Source organism: Rhinolophus sinicus, chromosome 13, assembly GCF_057876585.1.
Source record: "Rhinolophus sinicus isolate RSI-liver-muscle chromosome 13, RSI-T2T, whole genome shotgun sequence".
In the NCBI taxonomy this organism is placed as follows: Eukaryota; Metazoa; Chordata; class Mammalia; order Chiroptera; family Rhinolophidae; genus Rhinolophus; species Rhinolophus sinicus.
The window spans coordinates 59,942,878-59,965,726 of NC_142513.1; the positions used below are offsets into that span (position 1 = coordinate 59,942,878).

General features: G+C 46.2%; 1 protein-coding gene across 3 annotated transcripts; it reads right to left on the reverse strand.

Annotated features, from left to right (window-relative positions):
* Window position 1: 1 nt before the first annotated feature.
* On the reverse strand, window positions 2-6,328 carry ZNF774 (zinc finger protein 774). 3 transcript variants are annotated; one of them, XM_088789467.1, is made up of 5 exons: window positions 6,017-6,299; window positions 4,372-4,493; window positions 3,088-3,194; window positions 2,159-2,638; window positions 2-127 (listed from the first exon to the last, which is right to left on the reverse strand). In XM_088789467.1, exons 1-5 carry the CDS (start codon window positions 6,095-6,097, stop codon window positions 15-17), a joined length of 903 nt encoding a protein of 300 aa, XP_088645593.1. In that variant the 5' UTR covers window positions 6,098-6,299; the 3' UTR covers window positions 2-14. The 3 variants fall into 3 exon arrangements, with proteins under 3 accessions (XP_088645593.1, XP_074173684.2, XP_074173683.2); XM_074317583.2 differs by lacking the exon at window positions 2-127 and having other exon boundaries at window positions 1,379-2,638; window positions 6,174-6,328; XM_074317582.2 differs by lacking the exon at window positions 2-127 and having other exon boundaries at window positions 1,379-2,638.
* Between the last annotated feature and the right edge of the window lie 16,521 nt (window positions 6,329-22,849).

The following is a 22,849-nucleotide window of genomic DNA, read 5'->3' on the forward strand; positions in this document are numbered from 1 at the left end:
TTAACTTATGTGACTCATAATGAATCGTTTGGCATTTTCAGGCCTTCGGTTTTTAACAGGCAAAAAAAAAAGAAGTCCCTCATTACGAGAGAAAATGAGCCATCTGGAGAATTATTAGCCAGAGTTCCTTGGAAAGAAGACATTAGCAACAAAACTATCACATTACGCTTTAGAGATATTACACCGTATAGTTTAACAACAAAGTGCTTATGTGCTTGTGCGCCTCCGTATATGTATGTATTAAGCCCTTCCAACCTTGCCAGGTAGGTAGGGGAGGGCCTGAGAGGCAGTGGAAGTCTGGCCAAATTAAGTGTCGGGGCCAGGACTCAAACACCTCACCTTCTCAATGAAGTCAGTGTTCTTTCCCACACGCTGCCCTTCCTCAGTGTATTTCAATTAAATATAGGCATGTACTAGGGCGTAAAACGAATGACCCTAAAAGGATGAGAGAGCTGCACTAACTTAAAACTAAAGGGCCAATGACCCAGCAAATTAGAAAACAAGAGTTGTGCCCTTCAGCTGAATGCCAGGAAGGGTCCCTGTAATATCATTTTAACATTCTCAGGCATTTTGCTTCCACAACGTTAGCCCTCCTCCAGGTCCCTCTGGCTTGTTTGTCACCGGATATTTTCTATGCAGATGGCAGCAAAGCTCAGCCACTGCTGTACAAAGAGCTTCTGAAATTCTTTCAGCCTCTAAGTCACAAGACGGCAAGCATCCTCTAGGATAATTCTGCCTTGGCATGGCAGGCAATGAGACATCCGGTGACTAATGCCTGCATAGCACTGGGTTGGGAGAGTGTTTTCTGTTTTTTCAAATCTGTGGGTTCACACCCCAAATCTTCTAGAACCAACCTAAGTTCTTGAAAGTCCTGGGCTTGTAGGTCTGCACTCATAAATCCCTTACTGAGAAAGAAGGCTGATATAAGCAACCAACCTTGTATGAGTGTCTTTTAAAGGCCAGGCACTATATTGAGGGCTTTATATAAGATCTCAAATATTAATCATTATAACAATAATGAGACCATTCAGTTACTGGGCACCCACTTTGTGTCAGGCACTGTACTAGGCGGCTTAAATGAGTTCTTTAGGTCACATCAATCTCACTTCTCTTTTAGTAACCGATAAACTCCTGTTTCCCTAAGAGTTAGTCAAACATCCTGAAGGAATGCCTTTTGTGTTCAGAACATTATTTGGATGCTATAGGTTTATCCTCACCATTAATACATAGAAAAATAAGAGAGAGAGAGAGAGAGAGAGAGAGAGAGAGAGAGAACAGATTAGGCCCCAACCTGAGCCACTGACTGCCCAGGTTCAGGTTTTTCCCTATTTGGGACACTCTAAGACGGCAGGAATGGAAATTTGGAAGGGGGCAGGAGATCCACTATAAATTATTTCCTAAATCAAATGAGTGTTTTGATGGCATAAAAGATGTGCTTTCTGACGGAAGCTCTTGTCACATTTACTACAATGAAAAGGTTTTTCTCCGGAGTGTGTTCTCTGGTGTGTTAGGAAATGGGAACGCTGATTGAAGCTTTTGCCACATTCAGGACATCGATAGGGCCTGTCTCCTAAGTGGATTCGTTGATGAGTCATGAAGTGGGAACTCTGATTGAAGCTCTTCCCACACTCGCCACATTTATAGGGTCTTTCTCCCGTGTGGATTCTTTGGTGCTTAATGAGGGCAGAGCTGTCAGCGAAACCTTTTCCACAGTTGTCGCACTTAAAAGGCCTCTCACCTGTGTGTGTTCTCTGGTGCGTGACCAGATGTGAGCTCTGACTGAAACTTTTGTGGCAGTAAGGACAAGTGAAAGGCCTTTCTCCTGAGTGAGTACTCATGTGAGCTACAAAATGAGAACTATCCCGAAAGCCCTTCCCACACTCTGGGCACTTAAAGGGCCGTTCTCCTGTGTGGGTTCGTTGGTGCTTAATCAAATCTGAGCTCTGGCTAAAACTCTCCCCACATTCCTTACACCCATAAGGCTTCACTCCCGTGTGGGTCCTCTGATGGGTGATGAAATTTGAGCTTCGACTAAAGCTTTTATGACATTCGAGGCACGTGTAGGGCTTCTCTCCTGTGTGGGTCCTTTGGTGCATTACGAGGTGTGGCTTCCGCCCAAAAGTCTTCCCACACTCTGGACACTCGTAAGGTCTCTCACCTGTGTGGGTTCTCTGATGTTTGATGAGCGTTGAGCTGTCGCTGAATTTTTTCTCACATCCACTGCATTGGTAGGGTTTCTCTCCTGTGTGTGTCCTGCGATGGGTGACAAGGTCTGAACTCTGTTTGAAGCCTTTTCCACACTCGATGCATTTATAAGGCCTCTCGCCAGTGTGGGTCCTTAGGTGTCTGATGAGATAGGAACTCTGGTTAAAGCTTTTTCCACATTCTGCACACACAGCCTTCTTTCCTACGTATCCATCCAGGAGATTGTTTAAGTCCTTGTCCTGTGAAAAGGGCTCCTGATGGCCCTCTCCTGGGAGGGTGTCATGCTGTCCCTCTAATTCCAGGCCCCTCTCCCAGCTTCCTCCCCAGCTGGGAGTCTGAGCAATAGCTCTGTTGGCCGTTTCTGAGGATGTTCCACACTGTTCTGCTGGCTCAGAAATGTCCCGATTGAGTTTTTCCACCTGAGTGTTGAAGTCTGAAAAATTCACAGAAGTAACAGAGAATAAAGCTATCTGTTTTCAGGAACGAACATCAGAGAGCAGCACGAAGGATTAAAATCGGTGTTTTTGCAACAGGCTATACTTAATTTGACTACTTTGGTTTTCACAAAGTGAAAAGTTTATTGAAGTTCATTGAGTTTTCAAAAAACATGAATTCCTAAACCCTTTTTTTATTTTAGGATGGCCAGGAGAATCTTGAGGTGACCTTTAGATCCTTCAAGAGTAGGCCACGTATGTCAAAATTGGTAAACTCCTTTCTAAGATGTTATATCCAACCCAAAAGGAAAATGCTTACTTAAAAAGAGCCTTTATTTGGTCAATGACTGACTGTCCAAGAGGTCAAACTTAAACTTCTATCAGTAAGAACAAAAGTCTAGGGCAGCATTCCAAATTCTTCTCCCACCATGTGACGTTCACATCTCACCTGTGTGACTTTCCCTCAGGAACGTCCTTGCCTCAAAATTTTGGAGTGGTAGGATCCATGGCTCTTTTTTCTGTTCCAGCTGGGAGATTACATTTGGTCTAGAAATGCTACACAGGAAGATAAACATAGGATGTTACTCTGAGCCAATCACACATGGCCTGGCCAAAATCTAAGCCCTCCTCCTTCCCTAGGTGGAAGAGAACACCCAGAGAAGCTCTAATGGGTTTGGTCTCATTAAAAGGGCAGCCATACTGAAGGGATAAAAGAGGGTGATCTCCCCAAGAGGCAGAGGAAAAAAAAGCCCTTTCCTCCCATTAAAAATATATACAGAGGGTGCCAAAAAAAATGTATACACATTTTAAGAAAGGAAAACTGTACTAAAATTGTAATACTCAATATTTTCAGTGTACAGAAAGATATTTGTTGCTGAAAGTGGGATGTACAACTAAATGTACAGTATGATCCCAATTTTGTTTTAACTTTTATTTATTTAAGTGTGTTTTTCCAGGACCCATCAGCTCCAAGTCAAGTAGTTGTTTCAATCTAGTTGTGGAGGGCGCAGCTCACAGTGGCCCATGTGGGGATCAAACAGGCAAACTTGTTGTTAAGAGCACTGCGCTCTAACCAACTGAGCTAACCAGCTGCCCCCAATTTTTTTTCTAATTATATATATGCTTGTTTTAAAATTGTATATTTATGTTATATATTATGCTTTTAATTCTATATATGGAAGGATAGTAACTCTTCAGTGATGGAATGATGACTTTTGTTTTAATTTTTCTTGTCTCTTTCTTCAATGAGTATATACCAGGGGTGCCAAAAAAATGCATACACGTGACTTGTATTCATCTTTTGTTATTGGTATATATTATTACAATTTTAACACAGTGTTTTCCTTTCTTAAAATGTGCGTACATTTTTTTGGCACCCTCGGTATTACTTCTGTATATATTCTCTCCCTTTTCCACAAAGACCTGAGTGGGACTGTCACCTCTGGCCCTTAACTTTGAGTCTCAGTGTCATGAGCAGGAAAAAGGGGAAGATAATACACACATCAAAGGGTTATGATGAGGTATTAACAAGACAATAAATATCATCAGCCAGAAAAGACATCTGCAAATCACAAGTGCCATAAAAACGGAAGCCCTTCTTTTTCAGCCAGGGAGGCGACAGTTATTCTCTCAGCGATCTGGAGCTCCAGGAGACCAACATTCCCAGAGACCACTCAAACTTGGGCCCTCTCAAAATATCCACCCTAAATCTAACAGAGAGTAGCATGCTTACCCCTTGAGAGCCCAGTCTTCTATCTGTGCTGGGCGGTATCCCTGAAGAGGATTCTCTAAGCAGTGTCCAGGTAACCCACTCTTCCCAGAAGTCCCCAGCCACATCATTGAGGCCATCAGGTCCTAAAGCAAGAGACTGCAGTTCGCATCAATAGCTCTCTGGATATTCTCACCATGGTCTGAAAACCAACAGACAGCCACCACGGCCACCAAACAAAACCCCCCATGACTAGGATAGCTCTGAGGTCAATTCTGTCAACCACAAAGGGTTTGCTTTCCCCATTCTGCTTTTACATAATCCTTGCCTTGGCCGACTTTCCCATTACCAAGAGAGGCCTGGGTCTCCCAAACACACCAGCAGAACCCTATCTTTGAACACACTAACTGTCTGAGGAATATATTTTCCATGATGGACGAGATAAATAAAAGACAGAGTGTGCAGGTATAACGGGTTTCTGGAAAGCTTTGGATTCTCTCCAACTGATTTTTCCTCAGCAAGCTAGGAATTGTGGATTTAATTATACTCATATTAGTTATGAGGACAGCTGACTTTTCTTGGCTTGTAGATTTGGTGTCAACTTCAAGTGACAGACCAAGCAGAACCCTAAAGGGAACTTCCCTGGGTACCATTCTATTTCAAGGTTTCATGGAGTCAGAAATGAGACTTAGAAGACATGGGTTAAAAAAAAAAAAAAAAAAGGATGGATAAGCTGTAAAACTAAGTGAAACAGTGGGGATAAGCACAAAACAAAACCCACAAAAAAAACACATGAATAAAATTGACACCAGTATTATGAAAAAATTATTTTGGGGAAGATGGTCAGATTACTGGATGAATGAGTAATTTACTCAGTAACATGCTGTAAGGCATGAGGAGTCACAAAGAAATGTAAGTCATCGTCCTCATCCCCCATCTCGCTAAAGAGTTTCCAACAGAAGTAGGTACAAGTCAGCCACTGAGTCTGATAATAAAAAATTCTACATTTCAGTCAAGGATGGACCGGATTGGAGCGAGGAAGTTTTACTCTTTCACATCTTTGTCTCACCAATCAAAGCACTTCTAGAATACACACACAAACACTTCATGGAAACATTTATCCATTTACATACATTGCTATTGGTCACTTATAAAGCATTGATTTTTTAAGGATCTACAAACCGTAGCGACATATTTCATCTCTGGTTTGAGACCTTCACAAACAAAAATTATGTCATTAGGAAGTGAAAATCGTACTGAGTTTTGAGCATAAATGTTATTTCCACATCCATTATAAAACACAGCAGCAGGGTCCACCTGCAGGAGACAGCGGGAGAGAGGGAACAGAGTTCTAAGCCTGGTTACAGAAACCCTGTGCCCTACGTTGTCCTGTACAGGTGACCTCGAGGGACCAAGAGCACTAGGTGCTGTGACTAAGTGCCATTGTGAGAAGCACCACCGGCTTGTCGCTGGGTTTATTAATAGGAACATGACCGCAAGGGTAGGGCTGCCACCCATTCTCCCCCCTCACTGTGCCGCAGGCCCTAATCGGGGTGCGGCGGTCAGAAGGTCACAAAGCGAGGCTGAGCCCCGGGGACGACCACCGAGGAGTAAGAAAATGGGTACGAGGGTGAGCTATCCCCACGACGGCAAAGAAAACCGCAGCTACCTCTCCCCACTCCTCAGCAGACCCACGGGCTCCGAAGGGCGAGCGGGGGGCCGGGATTGGGGGACCGGGTACAGACAGCATCGGGGCGACAGGCGAGCCCCTTCCACGCCCCTCAGCAGCGCCGGGGCGGCGGCCGCTCCTTCTCAGGATCACTCACCGCCCCAGGGCCCAGCCGGGGATGGAGCAGGAAGGAGCGTCCTCCATCGCCGAGCCGCACCCGGCCCGCCAGGCCGAGGCGGACCCTCCCAGAACCCCACCGGGTTTCGTGACAGGACTGTGGGCACACAGGTGGGACTCCGAGCTCGGCAGCCAGACGCCGGAAAACACCGCCCCTGTCCTCTTGCCATTGGCTTCTCAGTTTCGGCGACGAGAAGTCTTCCCTATCCATAGGCTGATCAAGGTATCAATCACCGCGGCGCCGTCTGGGAGACGTAGTCCTGAGCAAGCCCTCAAATGACTCAGTCCCGGGACGCTCAGTTCTGATCGGTGACAAGTGCTAAACCCAATTCCCGAGCTACTCGATTGCGGGAACCGCCTCTCGGGAGCTGAAAGGGGGATCAAAGTCTGCACCCCCAGAGAGGGCTCTGCAGATGCGAGCCTCCTGGTCTTAGCCGACTACCACGGAGCAGCCGGGTATCGAGGGCGGAGTCTCGCGCGCCTGGCATCCAGCCCTTCCAGAGCGCGGAGCAGCTCGTCGCTAGAACCGTGCTGGGCACGGTCCTTTCCACCCGGGGGCGGCCAGAGTCTGAATGGTGAATGCCGCCGCCGGGTTCCAGGCCAAATCAGACTGCTCATAAGAAACCCCAAGCAGAAGCCGTTAGTGGAAAAGAGACGTTCTGCTTCCTGTCATTAGCATCACAATTCCCACGCATATCCCTTTTCCATTGGTTAATACACCTGTTCACAGCTAGAGGACGCTGGCAGGGGATTCCCTGCCATCTACTTCTACAACTCCCAGGCAAATAAAAGTAGTCTCCACACTCCCTAGCCGGAGGGGCCTGTCTAGCCAACATAGCTCCCACCCCAGCTCCACTGCCATCTCTTTCCTCTCCATCGTCCTGGGTTCTGCCACCTGACTGTCCTAGGGAGTGGGAAGGAGGTGGGAAAGACCAAGGAGAGACATAGACATCTGGGCCTCAGTGCCCCGAGCTTCCCAGCCTGGAGATTTTTCCTTCTCCTGTCCTCCTTGAGGCCAATTCCCTTATATATGTATAAAAACTTTCACATCGCTAGAGAAATTGCTTACTTTCACAAATGTTTTGAGTCGACTGAGAACGTATTACTAGAAATGAATGGAAATAGTGTTAGCCCTCCAGGAACTACCCAACAGCTCACTGGCTCCTCAAAGTTTAAGGCCTTGAGAAGAAGCTGAGGTGGAAAAAAACCAAAAAACTAACATACATGGAATCTATCTTGTTTTATTGGAAATTTGGAAACGTAAGTGAATATATTTATGTTATTCTAAGTAGGAGAACTAATTATAGCTTTCCTATCTTTTTTAAAAATAAATTTTATTGGGGAATATTGGGGAACAGTGTGTTTCTCCAGGGCCCATCAGCTCCAAGTAGTTGTCCTTCAATCTAGTTGTGGAGGGCGCAGCTCAGCTCCGAGTCCAGTCTCCGTTTTCAACCTTTAGTTAGAGGGGGTGCAGCCCACCATCCCAGGCGGGAATTGAACTGGCAACCCTGTTGTTCAGAGCTCGTGCTCTAACCAACTGAACCATCGGCTGCCCCTCTTTTTTTTTTGTTTTAAAGAAAGGGTTTATTAGTCCATTGCTAGCAAAAAGAAATAGATGGGTCTTGAGGCATGGCGTCTAAACCACCAGCAGCATGACTAGCTAAGAAAGACATCACAAGAGAATTCAAAGAATATTCACACACACAGACACACACACGCATACACACATACGTAGTAGGCAAGTAAACACTAAAAAATAATTTATAAATAAAAGCAAGTTATCTAACCACAGGGCAATAATCAGTTGCATTCTACCGGACACAACTAATTTTCATTTCTATAGACAAGAATAATTTTCATTAATATCAGTTTTCTACAATTTACAGATTGGTAAAATAGATCAAAGACAAGAGACGATAACATGGAAGGGGATTCTAGATAAGACACCTAGTAACTTTTTTTTGTTTGTCAATTTCAAAGTCTTTCGCTTTTTCCTAACAGTTACCATTGGAGGAGGACACCAAAAAATTTGAATATATAAAAATTAAAATCATGTACATCACTAAGTATATATTTGTTAAAACTCTTTGATACGTGCACTTAAGGTTGGTGCATTTCATTGTATGTAATTTTATCTCAATTAAACAAATTAGTCTTAAAAAATTATAAATTGAAAAAACTTGTAGACATTTAAAAAATGTTATTAATAAAAATGTGAAATAAGCATTACACTAAAAAACTTGTAACAAATACAAAAGACAATAGAACAATATCTTCAATAAATAAAAGGCTCACAAAAATCAATTAAAAAATTAAGACCCCAATAAATGGGTAAAAGCTACCAACAGGTAATATATAGAAGCAGAAACATAAATTTAAAACTGTTCATTCATACTGGTAATTAATTGCAAATTTAAAAAAAATTCTTTTTCACTTGTCCAATGAGCAGAGATTTTTTAAAAATTTAATTACTTTCATAAGGATGCAGTAAGTTAAGTGCTCTATATCCTGCAATGCACACTGATACTTTCTTCCTAGGAAGTCTTTTTTGCAGCATGAATAAAATGTCTTACAAATGATTTTGATGCAGTAATTTCAATACTAAGTTTCTCATAAGGAAATAATCAGAAATACGTACAAAGACATGTATAAAAATAGTCAATATAGCAAAAAAAATTAGAAATAACCAGTGTCTAATAGGTAAATCATTACAAAAGTTACCATAGAACTATGTAATGAAAAGATCATTCAATCACTAAAAATAATGTTTATTAAGAATTTATAATGAATAGGACAATGCTGAACATATAGTCCATGAGAAATTATATGGACCTATATATGTTATGTTTACAACCATATAAAATATATCTGCAATATATTCATACATATATCGGTAAGATATTCTGAAGATGTTATTTGTTGCTTTACTAAAGCAACAAGTTGCTTTCATTGCTTTACTAAAAGAATGCCAGAAAGTCTTTTCCTGGGATGTGACTCACCAGGGAGGTCCCCTTCCTCTAAGAGAGTTAAACAGAATTGAGCGGTTTTGAATGGCTGTCTGCCCTTGGAGGCCATCAGGCCCCATTGTCGGGGCGGGGGTGGGGACCAGTAACCAACCTTTTGTGTGAAAAGGCAGACCTGGAGAAGGTATGAGACCCCCTAGAAAACCTACTGGAAGTCTCTATTGGGGGTAGGGTGGAATTTGTAGCTTGAGGGCCCAGGAGGGAAGCAGAACAAGGCCAATCTGTTTTAAGAGCTGAAAATATCTGGGCAAGAAAGAGAAAAAAATGCTGGTTTTCTGGAAAGGGTGTTCATCTGAGCCAACCCTGACACAGTGCTGGGGGTGGGGGCAGGCTTGGAGGAGAGGTCGGTGGGGCCTGAAAGGGTTAGGCACTAAGAATGAGTCCTTGGGAACCGGTAAGGGACTCTGGATTAGCTGGTGCTGAAGGAGTGGAATTTTTCCGCCCAGGCACCTAACAGGCCAATTTTGTCTGAGGCCTGCGACCTCACCTTGATTTGAACATGCAGAGAGTGACATCTTGTGGTGGCGAGGAGCAATTGCAGAAACTGCCACAGTCCAGAGCTTGGGGTGCCTTGGACTTTTCTCCCATAGGTGAGTGCCCACAGGTTGTTTTGTGTGTTGCATAAACCCCAGGGTCCTGGGCAGTCCAGACGGAGGGAGAGCTCCAAAAAGGAGGTTTTTAGATAACTGAGCAGTTAAAGGTTAGAGCTAGTTTTAGTTTCATTTATTTTGGGCAAAAAATTAAAGGCATCCTGATGTTGCAGTACAGCTCTTATTGGTCACACGTGTACGCATAGAAAAAAGAAGGAAAGGAAACCCACCACCACGGTAACAGAGGTTATACTTGAGTACTGAGATTATACATAGATTTTTGTTGTCTTTTTAAAGGTTTCTGTATTTTCCAAAATTTTGACAATGCTCATGTATCATCTTGTTTTGTTTTGCTCTGACAGAAATACTTATTTTCCTCATATAAAGAGTGTGTAATGGTATGTTACTGTGATTTTTAAATTTTAAATTATTTTTTAAGATTTTCGTTTTTATAGCAGTTTCACAGCAAAATTTAAAAGGTACAAAGATTTCCTACTCATACATCCCTCCTGACCCCACACGGGCACAGCCTCCCCCATTTTCAACATCCCTCCCCCAAAGTGGTCCATTTGTTCCAATTGATGAACCTACATAGACACATCATCATCACCCAAAGTCCGCAGTGTCCACCGAGCACAAAAGAGTCAGGAGGCTCGGGCTAGAAATAAAGGACAAAGATTTATTTCAAGCCTTAGAACTTGCAAATCATAAAACATAACTAGACGATACCCCAGGGTTTTCGGAAGAACAAAGAAAAGCTGAGCGCTTTTGTAGTCAAAACTACGTTCTTGAGAAGAATCAGTCCTGCATTCTTCGCCTCTGGATTGGTCCGTGATGGAAATCTTCCAGATGTTTGGTGGTCTGGATGATGGACGTCAGGCAGTCTGAACACGGGAACATTCTTTCCTAAGTCCTTCAGAGGGTTATCTATTGGATTTATGTATCTTTCTTTTTTTTTATTTTATTATTTTTATTTTTTTTTGATTTATGTATCTTTCTCCAGGCACAACTGAAAAGTTCAAAGTTTAAGTCCTCAGACTACTTAAGGTTAAAAAAAAAATCTATTCTTGATGCTTCAGCCTGTATGGTCTGAACCAGTTGTGTCAGCTTGACTATACAGATTGCATATTAAATCAGCTTGACTATACTGACTTCACCTCTTCACTCATTCCTCAACAGTCTACCTTAGGATTCACTCAGGATGGTGTATGTCCTCTGGGTTTGGACACAGGTATAGTGACATATATCCATCACTATTGTGTCATACAGAGTATTTTCACTGCCCTAAATATCCTCCTTGCTCCCCCTCTTCATCCTTCCCTACCCTCCCTGCCCCAACCCCTGGCCACCACTGATCCTTTTACTGTTTCACTAGTTTTGCCTTTTCCAGACGGTCATATAGTTAGAATCAGACAGTATGTAGTTTTTCAGAGTGGCTTCTTTTACTGAGTCATATGCATTTAAGGTTTCTCCATGTCTTTTCACGGCTTGAGAGCTCATTTCTTCTTGTAAGAGACTGTTAGCATGAGAACTGCCACTTTAAGGTTAAGGTAAGGTTAACAGCCCGGAGCTTAAGTTAGCATGAGAACTGCTACTTTAAGGTCAAGGTAGGGTTAACAGCCCTGAGCTTAAAATAACCTAATGGCCTAATTAATTGTTAATTCCAGGATGTGGGCATAGAGACCAGATGTCTTATCTCCTGCTATGGAGGCTTTTGTAGCTTATCGGTAAACTCTTTGAAGCATAGCTCAACCGTGTACTCCCTAAGACTATGAAAAATTACTAAATGCCTCAGCTATGTGAGAATTGTAGTTCATCTTGTACTCCCTAAGACTATGGAAAATTACTGAGTGCCTTAGAAATGCTATAAAAACCCTTAGCTTTAAAGGCTGGGGGTCCTTGTTAAAACCCGCTGCGTCAGGCAGAGACGGGGACCCCAGCTGGCTGGAAATAAACCTCGCTGTGTGACTTGCATTATCGTGTGTGTGTCCTCTGTCTGTCTGAGGGGTGGACGATTCCAGGACTTAACATTTGGGGGCTCGTCCGGGATCACCCCACCCCCCTCAGGGAAACAGACAACTCCCGATACCTTGGTTTACACAGGGAACCGTGGTAAGAGGTTTGGCCACCTCTGATCCGAGGGAGACTGAAACAGGTCTCTGCCCGGTCCTAGTTAGGGGGGGACTGAAACAGGTCCTCGGCCAGAGACTGAAACAGGTCTCTGCTCGGTCTGGTCTCTATTGAGAATTCTCACGGGAAAGGAGGAGCGGGTTACGACCCTGGAAGCTCCAATTCTGGAAGTCGTGGGAGACGTCCCCAACGAGAAGGTGGCCCAACGACGTCCGCAGTGGACGCCGTTTGGACGGGCCCTGGGTTGACGGCATCGGGCCTTGGGTCCATCACTCTCACGTGCGCCGAGCCAACCAGCTGGAGCAGACACAAGGTGAGGAATGGACTGCGCAGCAGCACCCTGATAACCCTCTGAAGCTGCAACTCTTCAGGCCTCGAAGTAGCGTCAAGCCCCCTGTATCCGCCGACGATGGAGCGGTTGCTAGTCCTGCTTCTACTCCACATCTGGGAGAAAAGCCATGCGGGGATCAACCCACACCAACCCCATAAGCTAACCTGGACCCTAACGGACGGACAGACCCAAACGACCCTTAATAGCACTACACATACTGCCCCAGTCAATACGTGGTGGCCAGACTTGTTTTTCGACCTGCGTGACATTTTTGGCTTTAAACGTGGACGGCAGTATGACTACTCAGTCAGGTCCAAGCGGGCCTTAATCGACACCTCTCAAGGACATAGTGCACAAGGGTTTTGGGCTTGTCCAGGGAACCTCAGAAACAATTGGAAAACCTGTGGTGGCCCAGACCGCTACTATTGTGGTAGCTGGAGTTGTGTCACCTCCTATGACGGGCCTCGACAGTGGGACGTTGGGAACAAGGATCTAGTCAAATTCTCCTTTAGGGACCCCCACAACCAGGTACCCCAGGTACGTGTCCAACTTAACCAAGACGCGGCACAAAAAGAGCGTGGTTGGTTGTCAGGATTAACTTGGGGGTTCCAATTAGATATGGGTCAGTTGGCATGGATGGGCCCCCACCCCGGCGGTCTTCTGACTATTCGACTATCGGTCGAAACAATTAGCATCCAGGTAGGTCCAAATAAGGTACTGGCCCCTCTCGTCCCTACCAAGAACCCAGGCATATTAAGGGATAAAGACACCACAAGAAAGATCGAGGGAACCCAGCCAACGGCCTCAGTAACTCCTTCGGCACCTGTTACGCAGGCTACTGAAGACTCATTATGGAAACTAATGCGCACTGTATATGAGGCCCTTAATGCCACCAGTCCTAACCTCACAACCTCCTGTTGGCTGTGCTATGACGTTAAGCCCCCGTTCTATGAGGCAATAGGGCTTAATGCCACTTACACCGACTCTAACGGTAAGAACCCCTCTCAGTGTTCATGGGGGGATCATAAAATTGGCTTAACCCTGCAACTAGTGAGCGGCAATGGAACCTGTCTAGGGAGAGTGCCCCGGGCTAAGCTAAGTCTATGTGCCTCCATAGACCGCACCCCTAGTTGGAAAAGTAATACTAAGTGGTTCATCCCCAATACTAATGGATGGTGGATATGTTCAAAGACTGGCCTCACCCCGTGTCTATCTACCTCGGTCTTCAATGCCTCCAATGAATTCTGTGTCCTGGTAACTGTGCTGCCCCGTGTCCTCTATCACCCTGAGGAGAGTATGTATCTGCACTGGGATGGCTACACAAATGCGAGAAGAAAAAGAGAGCCCATCACTGCACTAACCATTGCCACCCTGTTCAGTTTGGGAATAGCCGGAGCCGGGACCGGCATAGCTTCCCTAGCTACTCAACAATCAGGAATGACCTCCCTAAGGGCGGCCTGTTAAGTCCGGGAATCTTTCACCCCTCAGAAAGACAGAGACACACACGATAATGCAAGTCACACAGCGAGGCTTATTTCCAGCTAGCTGGGGTCCCCGTCTCTGCCCGACGCAGCGGGTTTTAACAAAGGACCCCTAGCCCACAAAGCTAAGGGTTTTTATAGCAGTTCTAGGAGCTTAGTAATGACTAAAGTCTTAGGGAGCACAGTATAGACTTCAATTCTCACATAACTAAGACATTCTGTAATTTCTAAAGTCTTGGGGAGTGCAGATTGCTATGCTTCAAGGAGTTTACAATAGATACGCTTCAAAAGCTTCCATATCAGGAGATAAAACATCTGGTCTCTATGCCCACATCCTGGAACTAACAATTAGGCCATTAGGTTGTTTTAAGCTCAAGGCTGTTAATCTTACTCTGACTTTAAAGTAGCAGTTCTCATGCTAACTTGAGCCCAGGGCTGCCAGGGCTGTTAACCCTATTTTAACCGTAAAGTGGCAGTCCTTATGCTAACAGTCTCTTACAGGCCATAGATGAGGATATAGAAAGACTAGAAACCTCTATTAGTCATTTAGAGAAGTCGCTCACCTCCCTATCCGAAGTAGTACTCCAGAATAGAAGAGGACTTGATTTGTTGTTCCTCCAACAAGGTGGACTATTGTTAAGTCCTGGAATCGTCCACCCCTCAGATAGGCAGAGGACACACACGATAATGCAAGTCACACAGCGAGGTTTATTTCCAGCTAGCTGGGGTCCCGTCTCTGCCCGATGCAGCGGGTTTTAACAAGGACCCCTAGCCCTTCAAGCTAAGGGTTTTTACAGCGTTTCTAAGGCACTCAGTAATTTTAGGGAGTACAAGGTAAACTATAATTCCCACATAGCTAAGGCATTTAGTAATTTTTCATAGTCTTAGGGAGTGCAGGTTGAGCTATGCTTAGGGAGTGCACGTTGAGCTATGCTTCAAAGAGTTTATAGATAAGCTACAAAAGCCTCCATTGCTTCAGAGAGCAGGAGATAAGCTATTAGGCACCTGGTCTCACATAACAATTAGGCCATTAGGTTATTTTAAGCTCAGGGATGTTAACCCTACCTTAACCTTAAAGTAGCAGTTCTTATGCTGAAGTAGCAGTTCTCATGCTAACAAACAGTCCCTTACACTATGTGTCACGCTAGGAGAAGAATGTTGTTTTTTTGCTGACCATACTGGGGTAGTAAAAGAATCCATGGCAAAAGTTAGAGAAGGGCTAGCCAAGAGAAAACGTGAAAGACAAGCTCAAGAAAACTGGTTTGAAACTTGGTTTAATAGATCCCCCTGGTTCACCACTTTAGTATCAATCTTAGTAGGCCCAATTATTTTACTTGTGCTTATTTTAACCTTTGGCCCTTGCATATTAAGCAAGCTTATTAATTTTGTAAAAGATCGTGTTAATATGTAAGAGACTGTTAACAGTAAGGCCTGCCGCTTCACGGTTACGATAGGGTTAACAGCCCTGGCTAACAGCCCTGGCTGCACTAGGCTCAAGGACTATTACTCTAAAATCAGAGTAAGATTAACAGCCTAACAGCCTTGAGCTTAAAACATCCTAATGGCCTAATTGTTAGTTCCAAGATGTGGGCATAGAGACCAGGTGTTTCATCTCCTGATATAGAAGCTTTTTGAAGCGTATCTATTGTAAACTCTTTGAAGCATAGCAATCTGCACTCCCTAAGACTTTAGAAATCACAGAATGTCTTAGTTATGTGAGAATTGAAGTCCATACTGTATTCCCTAAGACTTTAGTGATTACTAAGCACCTTAGAACTGCTATAAAAACCCTTAGCTTTGTAGGCTAGGGGTCCTTGTTAAAACCCGCTGCGTCGGGCAGAGACGGGGGACCCCAGCTAGCTGGAAATAAACCTCGCTGTGTGACTTGCATTGTCGTGTGTGTCTCTGTCTTTCTGAGGGGCGAAAGATTCCCAGACTTAACAAATACTGTCCAGCTCATGGTCCTCAGACAACAATATGAAAGAGTGCCCGCTCCTGAAGACCTCGGCTGGCCCATAAACGAGCAAGATTCCTCATTATGAACAACAAACGGGGGAATGTAAGAGACTGTTAGCATGAGAACTGCCACTTTAAGGTTAAGGTAGGGTTAACAGCCCTGAGCTTGTTAAATCCGGGAATCTTTCACCCCTCAGAAAGACAGAGACACACACGATAATGCAAGTCACACAGCGAGGCTTATTTCCAGCTAGCTGGGGTCCCCGTCTCTGCCCGACGCAGCGGGTTTTAACAAGGACCCCTAGCCCACAAAGCTAAGGGTTTTTATAGCAGTTCTAGGAGCTTAGTAATTCCTAAAGTCTTAGGGAATACAGTATGGACTTCAATTCTCACATAACTAAGACATTCTGTAATTTCTAAAGTCTTGGGGAGTGCAGATTGTGCTATGCTTCAAAGAGTTTACAATAGATACGCTTCAAAAGCTTCCATATCAGGAGATAAAACAGCTGGTCTCTATGCCCACATCCTGGAACTAACAATTAGGCCATTAGGTTGTTTTAAGCTCAAGGCTGTTAATCTTACTCTGACTTTAAAGTAACAGTTCTCATGCTAACTTGAGCCCAGGGCTGCCAGGGCTGTTAACCCTATCTTAACCGTAAAGCGGCAGTCCTTATGCTAACAGTCTCTTACAAGCTTAAAATAACCTAATGGCCTAATTGTTAATTCCAGGATGTGGGCATAGAGACCAAATGTCTGATAGCTTATCTCCTGCTCTCTGAAGTAATGGAGGCTTTTGTAGCTTATCTGTAAACTCTTTGAAGCATAGCTCAACTTGTACTCCCTAAGACTATGAAAAGTTACTAAATGCCTTAGTTATGTGAGAATTGTAGTTCATCTTGTACTCCCTAAGACTATGGAAAATTACTGAGTGCCTTAGAAACGCTATAAAAACCCTTGGCTTTAAGGGCTGGGGGTCCTTGTTAAAACCCGCTGCGTCGGGCAGAGACGGGGACCCCAGCTAGCTGGAAATAAACCTCGCTGTGTGACTTGCATTATCGTGTGTGTCTTCTGTCTGTCTGAGTGGGTAGGATTCTAGGACTTAACACTATCAACCACAAACTCCTCTCCCAGGCCCGCAGCACGGGTGGTCTGGGCGGACTACAACTCCCACAATGCCTTCGACCCAGTCTCCCTCCCTCCGTCGCTATAAGCGTCAATAGGAAAGCAGAGTTTCCAGGGGCCGTGCTCGTCAGCCAATGAGCGCGGCAGGGGGCGGGCCTATCTCGGTACCCCTACGGTCTGAGCAGTAGTGACTCCGTAGGTGCCTGCGGTGTCCCGGGCACTTTTGCACGCGGAGCCGCCTCCGGAGCAGGATCTGGTCTCCAAAGAGGTGAGCCGGGAGAGACAGGCCTGGAGCCATGCGACCCAGGGGAGTAGCCCGAGGCGCGGGAATAACGGGCCTGGAGCCAGTGCGGCAGCCTACTGGGGGAGGGGCGTCGGGGGCGCTGTCCGCGGCCCGCGGGCCCCGGTCGTCAGGGTTTAGGCGCTGGTTCGTTCAGCTAACGCATCCGGACTCTTCTTCCAGCGGGGCTCCTTGCACATCCAACCTTAACTTCTCTTGCCATTGAGACGACATCCCGCGCACCTCGTCATTTTACAGATGGGGAAACTGAGCTCAGAGGGGGCGTGCCTTGCCCCGGGTCACACCGCGAATTAGCTTGCTAAGAAAATTTCCCGGGTTCCCAAGTAAGAGTTCAGTTAATCTCTTGTTTCTTCCAGTCATTGTGAATACACATTGGGAGCTTCGGTTTTCTTACTAGCATTTCTATTTTGTTCTTTTCATAAAGTTTTTCCTTCCCCGTTTTTTCCCCCGTTTTTCTTTGGCGGGTGGCGGGGGGTTTGTTATCGGACTCTTTATGATATAGTAATGATTTTTAAAATAATTTTTCATTACTTTTATCCTCTAAATAATTTATAATTTCTCTGCTCTCAACATCTTGTAGAATCCCTATCCACTTTTTTTCCTTATGTATGTGTTCATTTTTAAGGGGAATTGGGGTCATACTGTGTCTGTGATTTTAATGCCTTTCTGCCTTTGCTTTTATCCATTGTTAAGTCCGGGAATCTTTCATCCCTCAGAAAGACAGAGACACACACGACAATGCAAGGCACACAGCGAGGTTTATTTCCAGCTAGCTGGGGTCCCCGTCTCTGCCCAACGCAGCGGGTTTTAACAAAGGACCCCTAGCCCACAAAGCTAAGGGTTTCTGTAGCAGTTCTAGGAGCTTAGTAATGACTAAAGTCTTAGGGAGCACAGTATGGACTTCAATTCTCACATAACTAAGACATTCTGTAATTTCTAAAGTCTTAGGGAGTGCAGATTGCTATGCTTCAAAGAGTTTACAATAGATATGCTTCAAAAGCTTCCATATCAGGAGATAAAACAGCTGGTCTCTATGCCCACATCCTGGAACTAACAATTAGGCCATTAGGTTGTTTTAAGCTCAAGGCTGTTAATCTTACTCTGACTTTAAAGTAACAGTTCTTTGAGCCCAGGGCTGCCAGGGCTGTTAACCCTATCTTAACCGTAAAGCGGCAGGCCTTACTGATAACAGTCTCTTACATTCCCCCCTGTTTGTTGTTCATAATGAGGAATCTTGCTCATTTATGGGCCAGCTGAGGTCTCCAGGGGCGGGCACTCTTTCATATTGTTGTCTGAGGACCATGAGCTGGACAGTATTAACACGATCTTTTACAAAATTAATAAGCTTGTTTAATATGCAAGGGCCAAAGGTTAAAATAAGCACAAGTAATATAATTGGGCCTACTAAGGTTGATACTAAAGTGGTGAACCAGGGGGATCTATTAAACCAAGTTTTAAACCAGTTTTCTTGAGCTTTTTTTTTACATTTTCTCTTGGCTAGCCCTTTTCTAACTTTTGCCATAGATTTCTTTACTACCCAAGTATGGTCAGCATAAAAACAGCATTCTTCCCCCAGCGCAACACACAATCCACTTTGTTGGAGGAACAGCAAATCAAGTCCCCTTCTATTCTGGAGTACTACTTCGGATAGGGACGTGAGCGACTTCTCTAAATGACTAATAGAGGTTTCTAGTCTTTCTATATTCTCATCTATGGCCGCTCTCAGGGAGGTCATTCCTGATTGTTGAGTAGCTAGGGAAGCTATGCCGGTCCCGGCTCTGGCTATTCCCAAACTGAACAGGGTGGCAATGGTTAGTGCAGTGATGGGCTCTCTTTTACTTCTCACACTTGTGTCACTATCCCAATGTAAGTACATACTCTCCTCAGGGTGATAGAGAACACAGGGCAGCACAGTTACCAGGACACAGAATTCATTGGAGGCATTGAAGACCGAGGTAGATAGGCACGGGGTGAGGCCAGTCTCTAAACATATCCACCATCCATTAGTATCCATTAGTGTCTGCTCCAGCTGGTTGGCTCGGCGCACGTGAGAGTGATGGACCCAAGGCCCGATGCCGTCAACCTTCAAAGCAGTGGGGGTAACCAGAATAACCACATAAGGACCTTTTTATCTTTCCTCCAGTGTTCGGGACCTGTGTCTCTTCACCCATACCCAATCTCCCGGAACGATGCCATGTTCCGGGTTTGGTGCGTCTTTAACTTCATACAGGGAACGCACTAGAGGCCATATCTCATGCTGGACCCCTTGCAGGGCTTTTAAACTGGCCAGATAACTTGGGGCCACATTGGGGTCCAGATCCGAGAGAGTCCGGGAAATAATGGGGGGTGGTGCCCCGTATAGAATTTCTAAAGGTGTCAGACCATGTACATATGGTGAGTTCCGGACCCGGAAAATGGCATAAGGTAAGAGGGTCACCCAGTCCCCGCCAGTCTCGATGGCCAGTTTGGATAAGGTCTCCTTTAAAGTCCGATTTATTCTCTCTACCTGCCCTGAGCTCTGGGGATTATATTCACAATGTAACTTCCAATTGGTCCCCATAGCTCGGGCTAGCCCTTGTAGGACTTTACTGATGAAAGCTGGGCCATTATCGGAGCTTAAAACTTCGGGGACCCCATATCTGGGAAAATTTTTTTCTAATAACACTTTAGCAACAACTTGGGAAGTTTCCCGTTTCGTGGGGAAGGCTTCCACTCAGCCTGAAAATGTGTCAACTATTACTAGTAAGTACTTATACCCAAACTTCCCCGGCTTTACCTCAGTGAAATCCACTTCCCAACTCCGTCCTGGCACCCTTCCCCGTATCCTTGTACCTGTATGTTGGGGTCTTTTTCTACTGGGTTTCATAGCCTGGCACCCAATGCACCGATCTACGATCTCTTGGATTTGAGCTGCTTGTCGGGGAAACCGGAGGCGGGCGGACTCGAGAATTGACAGCAATTTTCTTTTCCCCAAGTGGGTGGCTTGGTGCAGGTTGGAAAGAAGAAACAGTCCGAGGTGTGCCGGCAGTATCAATTTTCCTTTTGTATCCCGGTGCCACCCTTGCTGATCAGACTCTGGACAGTAGTGGCTCTGGATCCAGTGCAGGTCTTCCGGAGTGTAGTCAGGTCGCGGTGGCAGGCGCGGGAGCTCGGGTGTGGGCAGGTTGAGGGCTAAAGCTGATGCTGGTGAAGCCATTGCCGCTATCTTGGCAGCTTTATCCGCTCGCCTGTTTTCTTCAGCTTCTGGAGTCCGTGCAGTCTGGTGCCCGGGGACGTGGACGTCTGCAACTGCCCGGGGCATTTGCACGGCCATCAGCAGTCTCTGTATCTCAGGAAGATTGCGCAGAACTTTTCCTTCTGCTGTAACAAAGCCCCTCTCCCGGTAGATGGCGCCATGCACATGAATAGTGCCAAACGCGCAGCGGCTATCGGTGTAGACAGTCACTCGCCTCCCTTTGGCCCGTTCCAGCGCTTCCGCCAGGGAAATCAGTTCGGCCTTCTGGGCTGAGGTCCCCGGGGAAAGCGAGGCACTCCAAATGATGTTCCTACCTTGGTCTACCACCGCTGTGCCCGCCCTCCGCACACCATCTATAGTGAAGCTGCTTCCATCAGTGTACCATATCAACTCACTGTTAGGTAAAGCGGCGTCCTGGAGGTCGGGGCGCACTTGGGTGATTTCTGCCATGATCTCTTGGCAATCATGCAGAGGAGCCTCCAGATCCGGGGTCGGCAGCAGGGTGGCTGGATTCAGAGTGGTGGGGTCAGCGAAGACAATCCGGGGTGCGTCTAGCAAGAGTCCTTGGTAATGGGTTAGGCGGGCATTGGTCATCCACTTACCAGGGGGACATTTCAGGACCCCCTCTATGGCATGGGGGGTCACCACCTTCAGATGCTGCCCGAAAGTGAGTTTATCTGCATCCTTCACCATTAGGGCTACCTCCGCGATAATCCTTAAGCATGGGGGCCATCCTGCTGCAACTGGATCTAACTTCTTAGATAAATAGGCAACCAGACGTTTCCAAGGCCCCAGGCGCTGCATCAGTACCCCTTTCGCTATTCCCTTTCTCTCATCAACGAAAAGAGTGAAGGGCTTCAGGGGGTCTGGCAATGCTAGGGCCGGGGCTCTTAAGAGGGCGACCTTGAGTGTCTCATATGCCTTCTGTTGGTCTGCCCCCCAGGCCCAAGGGACCTTGTCCTTGGTTGCATCATACAGAGGCTTTGCTATTTCAGCATACCCCAGAATCCACAGCCGGCTGTAGCCTGTCGTCCCTAGAAACTCACGGACCTCTCGGGCTGAGGTCGGGACTGGAAGTCTAAGAATAGTTTCTTTAATGGCCTCTGTCAGCCACCTAGTTTCTTCTTGTAGCTTATATCCCAGATAGATGACTGTTTGCTTGTATATTTGGGCCTTCTTTGCACTGGCCCGATAGCCCAGCTGCCCCAGCTCTTGGAGGAGGTCTCCAGTGGCCTGCCGGCATTCGGCTTCAGATGGGGCCGCCAGGAGCAAATCATCTACATACTGCAGGAGCGTAACTGAAGTATGGCTCTGGCGAAACGAGTCCAAATCCTGATTTAGGGCTTCATTAAACAGAGTTGGAGAGTTCTTGAAGCCTTGCGGTAGTCTAGTCCAGGTCAGCTGCCCGGGGGTTCCCGAATTGGCATCATGCCATTCGAAGGCAAAAATGTGTTGGCTGCTAGGTGCCAGGGCTATGCTAAAAAATGCATCCTTTAGGTCGAAGGTAGAATACCAAATATGTGAAGGGGATAAATGACTTAGTAAGGTATATGGGTTAGGGACAGTGGGGTGGATGTCTTCAACCCTCTTATTCACTTCCCTCAAGTCCTGGACTGGCCTATAATCGTTCACCCCTGGCTTCTTAATGGGGAGGAGTGGGGTGTTCCAAGCAGAACGGCAAGGTTTTAGTATTCCAGCTTCCAGGAGACGGTTAATGTGTGGGGCAATCCCTTTTCGCGCTTCAGAGGACATGGGGTACTGGCGGATCCGGACAGGCTGAGCCGAGGCTTTAAGTTCAACTACTACTGGTGCTTGGTGGACCGCTCGACCTACACCCACTATTTCTGCCCACGCCTAAGGGTATGTTTTAACCCAATAGTCCATCTCATGGGGCCATCCAGAAGGGGGAAGGTTGTAGGGTTTGTCTTGCAGGGCAAACAGGCGATGTTCATCCGCAAGAGACAGGGTCAAAATATGGAGGGGCTGTCCTTGGCTATCCAATACCCTGATGCCATCCGGCTCAAAATGGATTTGGGCTTTGACCTTAGTCAGGAGATCGCGCCCCAATAAGGGGGCTGGGCATTCAGGGATAACCAGGAAGGAGTGGGTAACTTGGTGGCGGCCTAAGTCCACTTGGCGCTTACTGGTCCACCGATAAGCCTTAGACCGAGTTGCCCCCTGCACCAAACTGGTTTTCTGAGACAAGGGCTCTATATGCTTGTTCAAAACTGAGTACTGAGCTCCTGTATCTACCATGAATCCTACTGGCTTCCCCTCCACATACGCAGTTACCCAAGACTCGGGGAGGGGATCCGAGTCCCGTCCCCTCTAATCACTGTCCATCCCTGCCAGCAGAACTCGTGCGTCTTGCCCGGTATGGCCCTGGCGCTTGGGGCATTCCCTCTTCCAATGTCCATACTCTCTACAGTAGGCACATTGTCTCCTATCCAGTTGGGGACGCGGCCTCCACGGTCGGGCTGGCCCGGC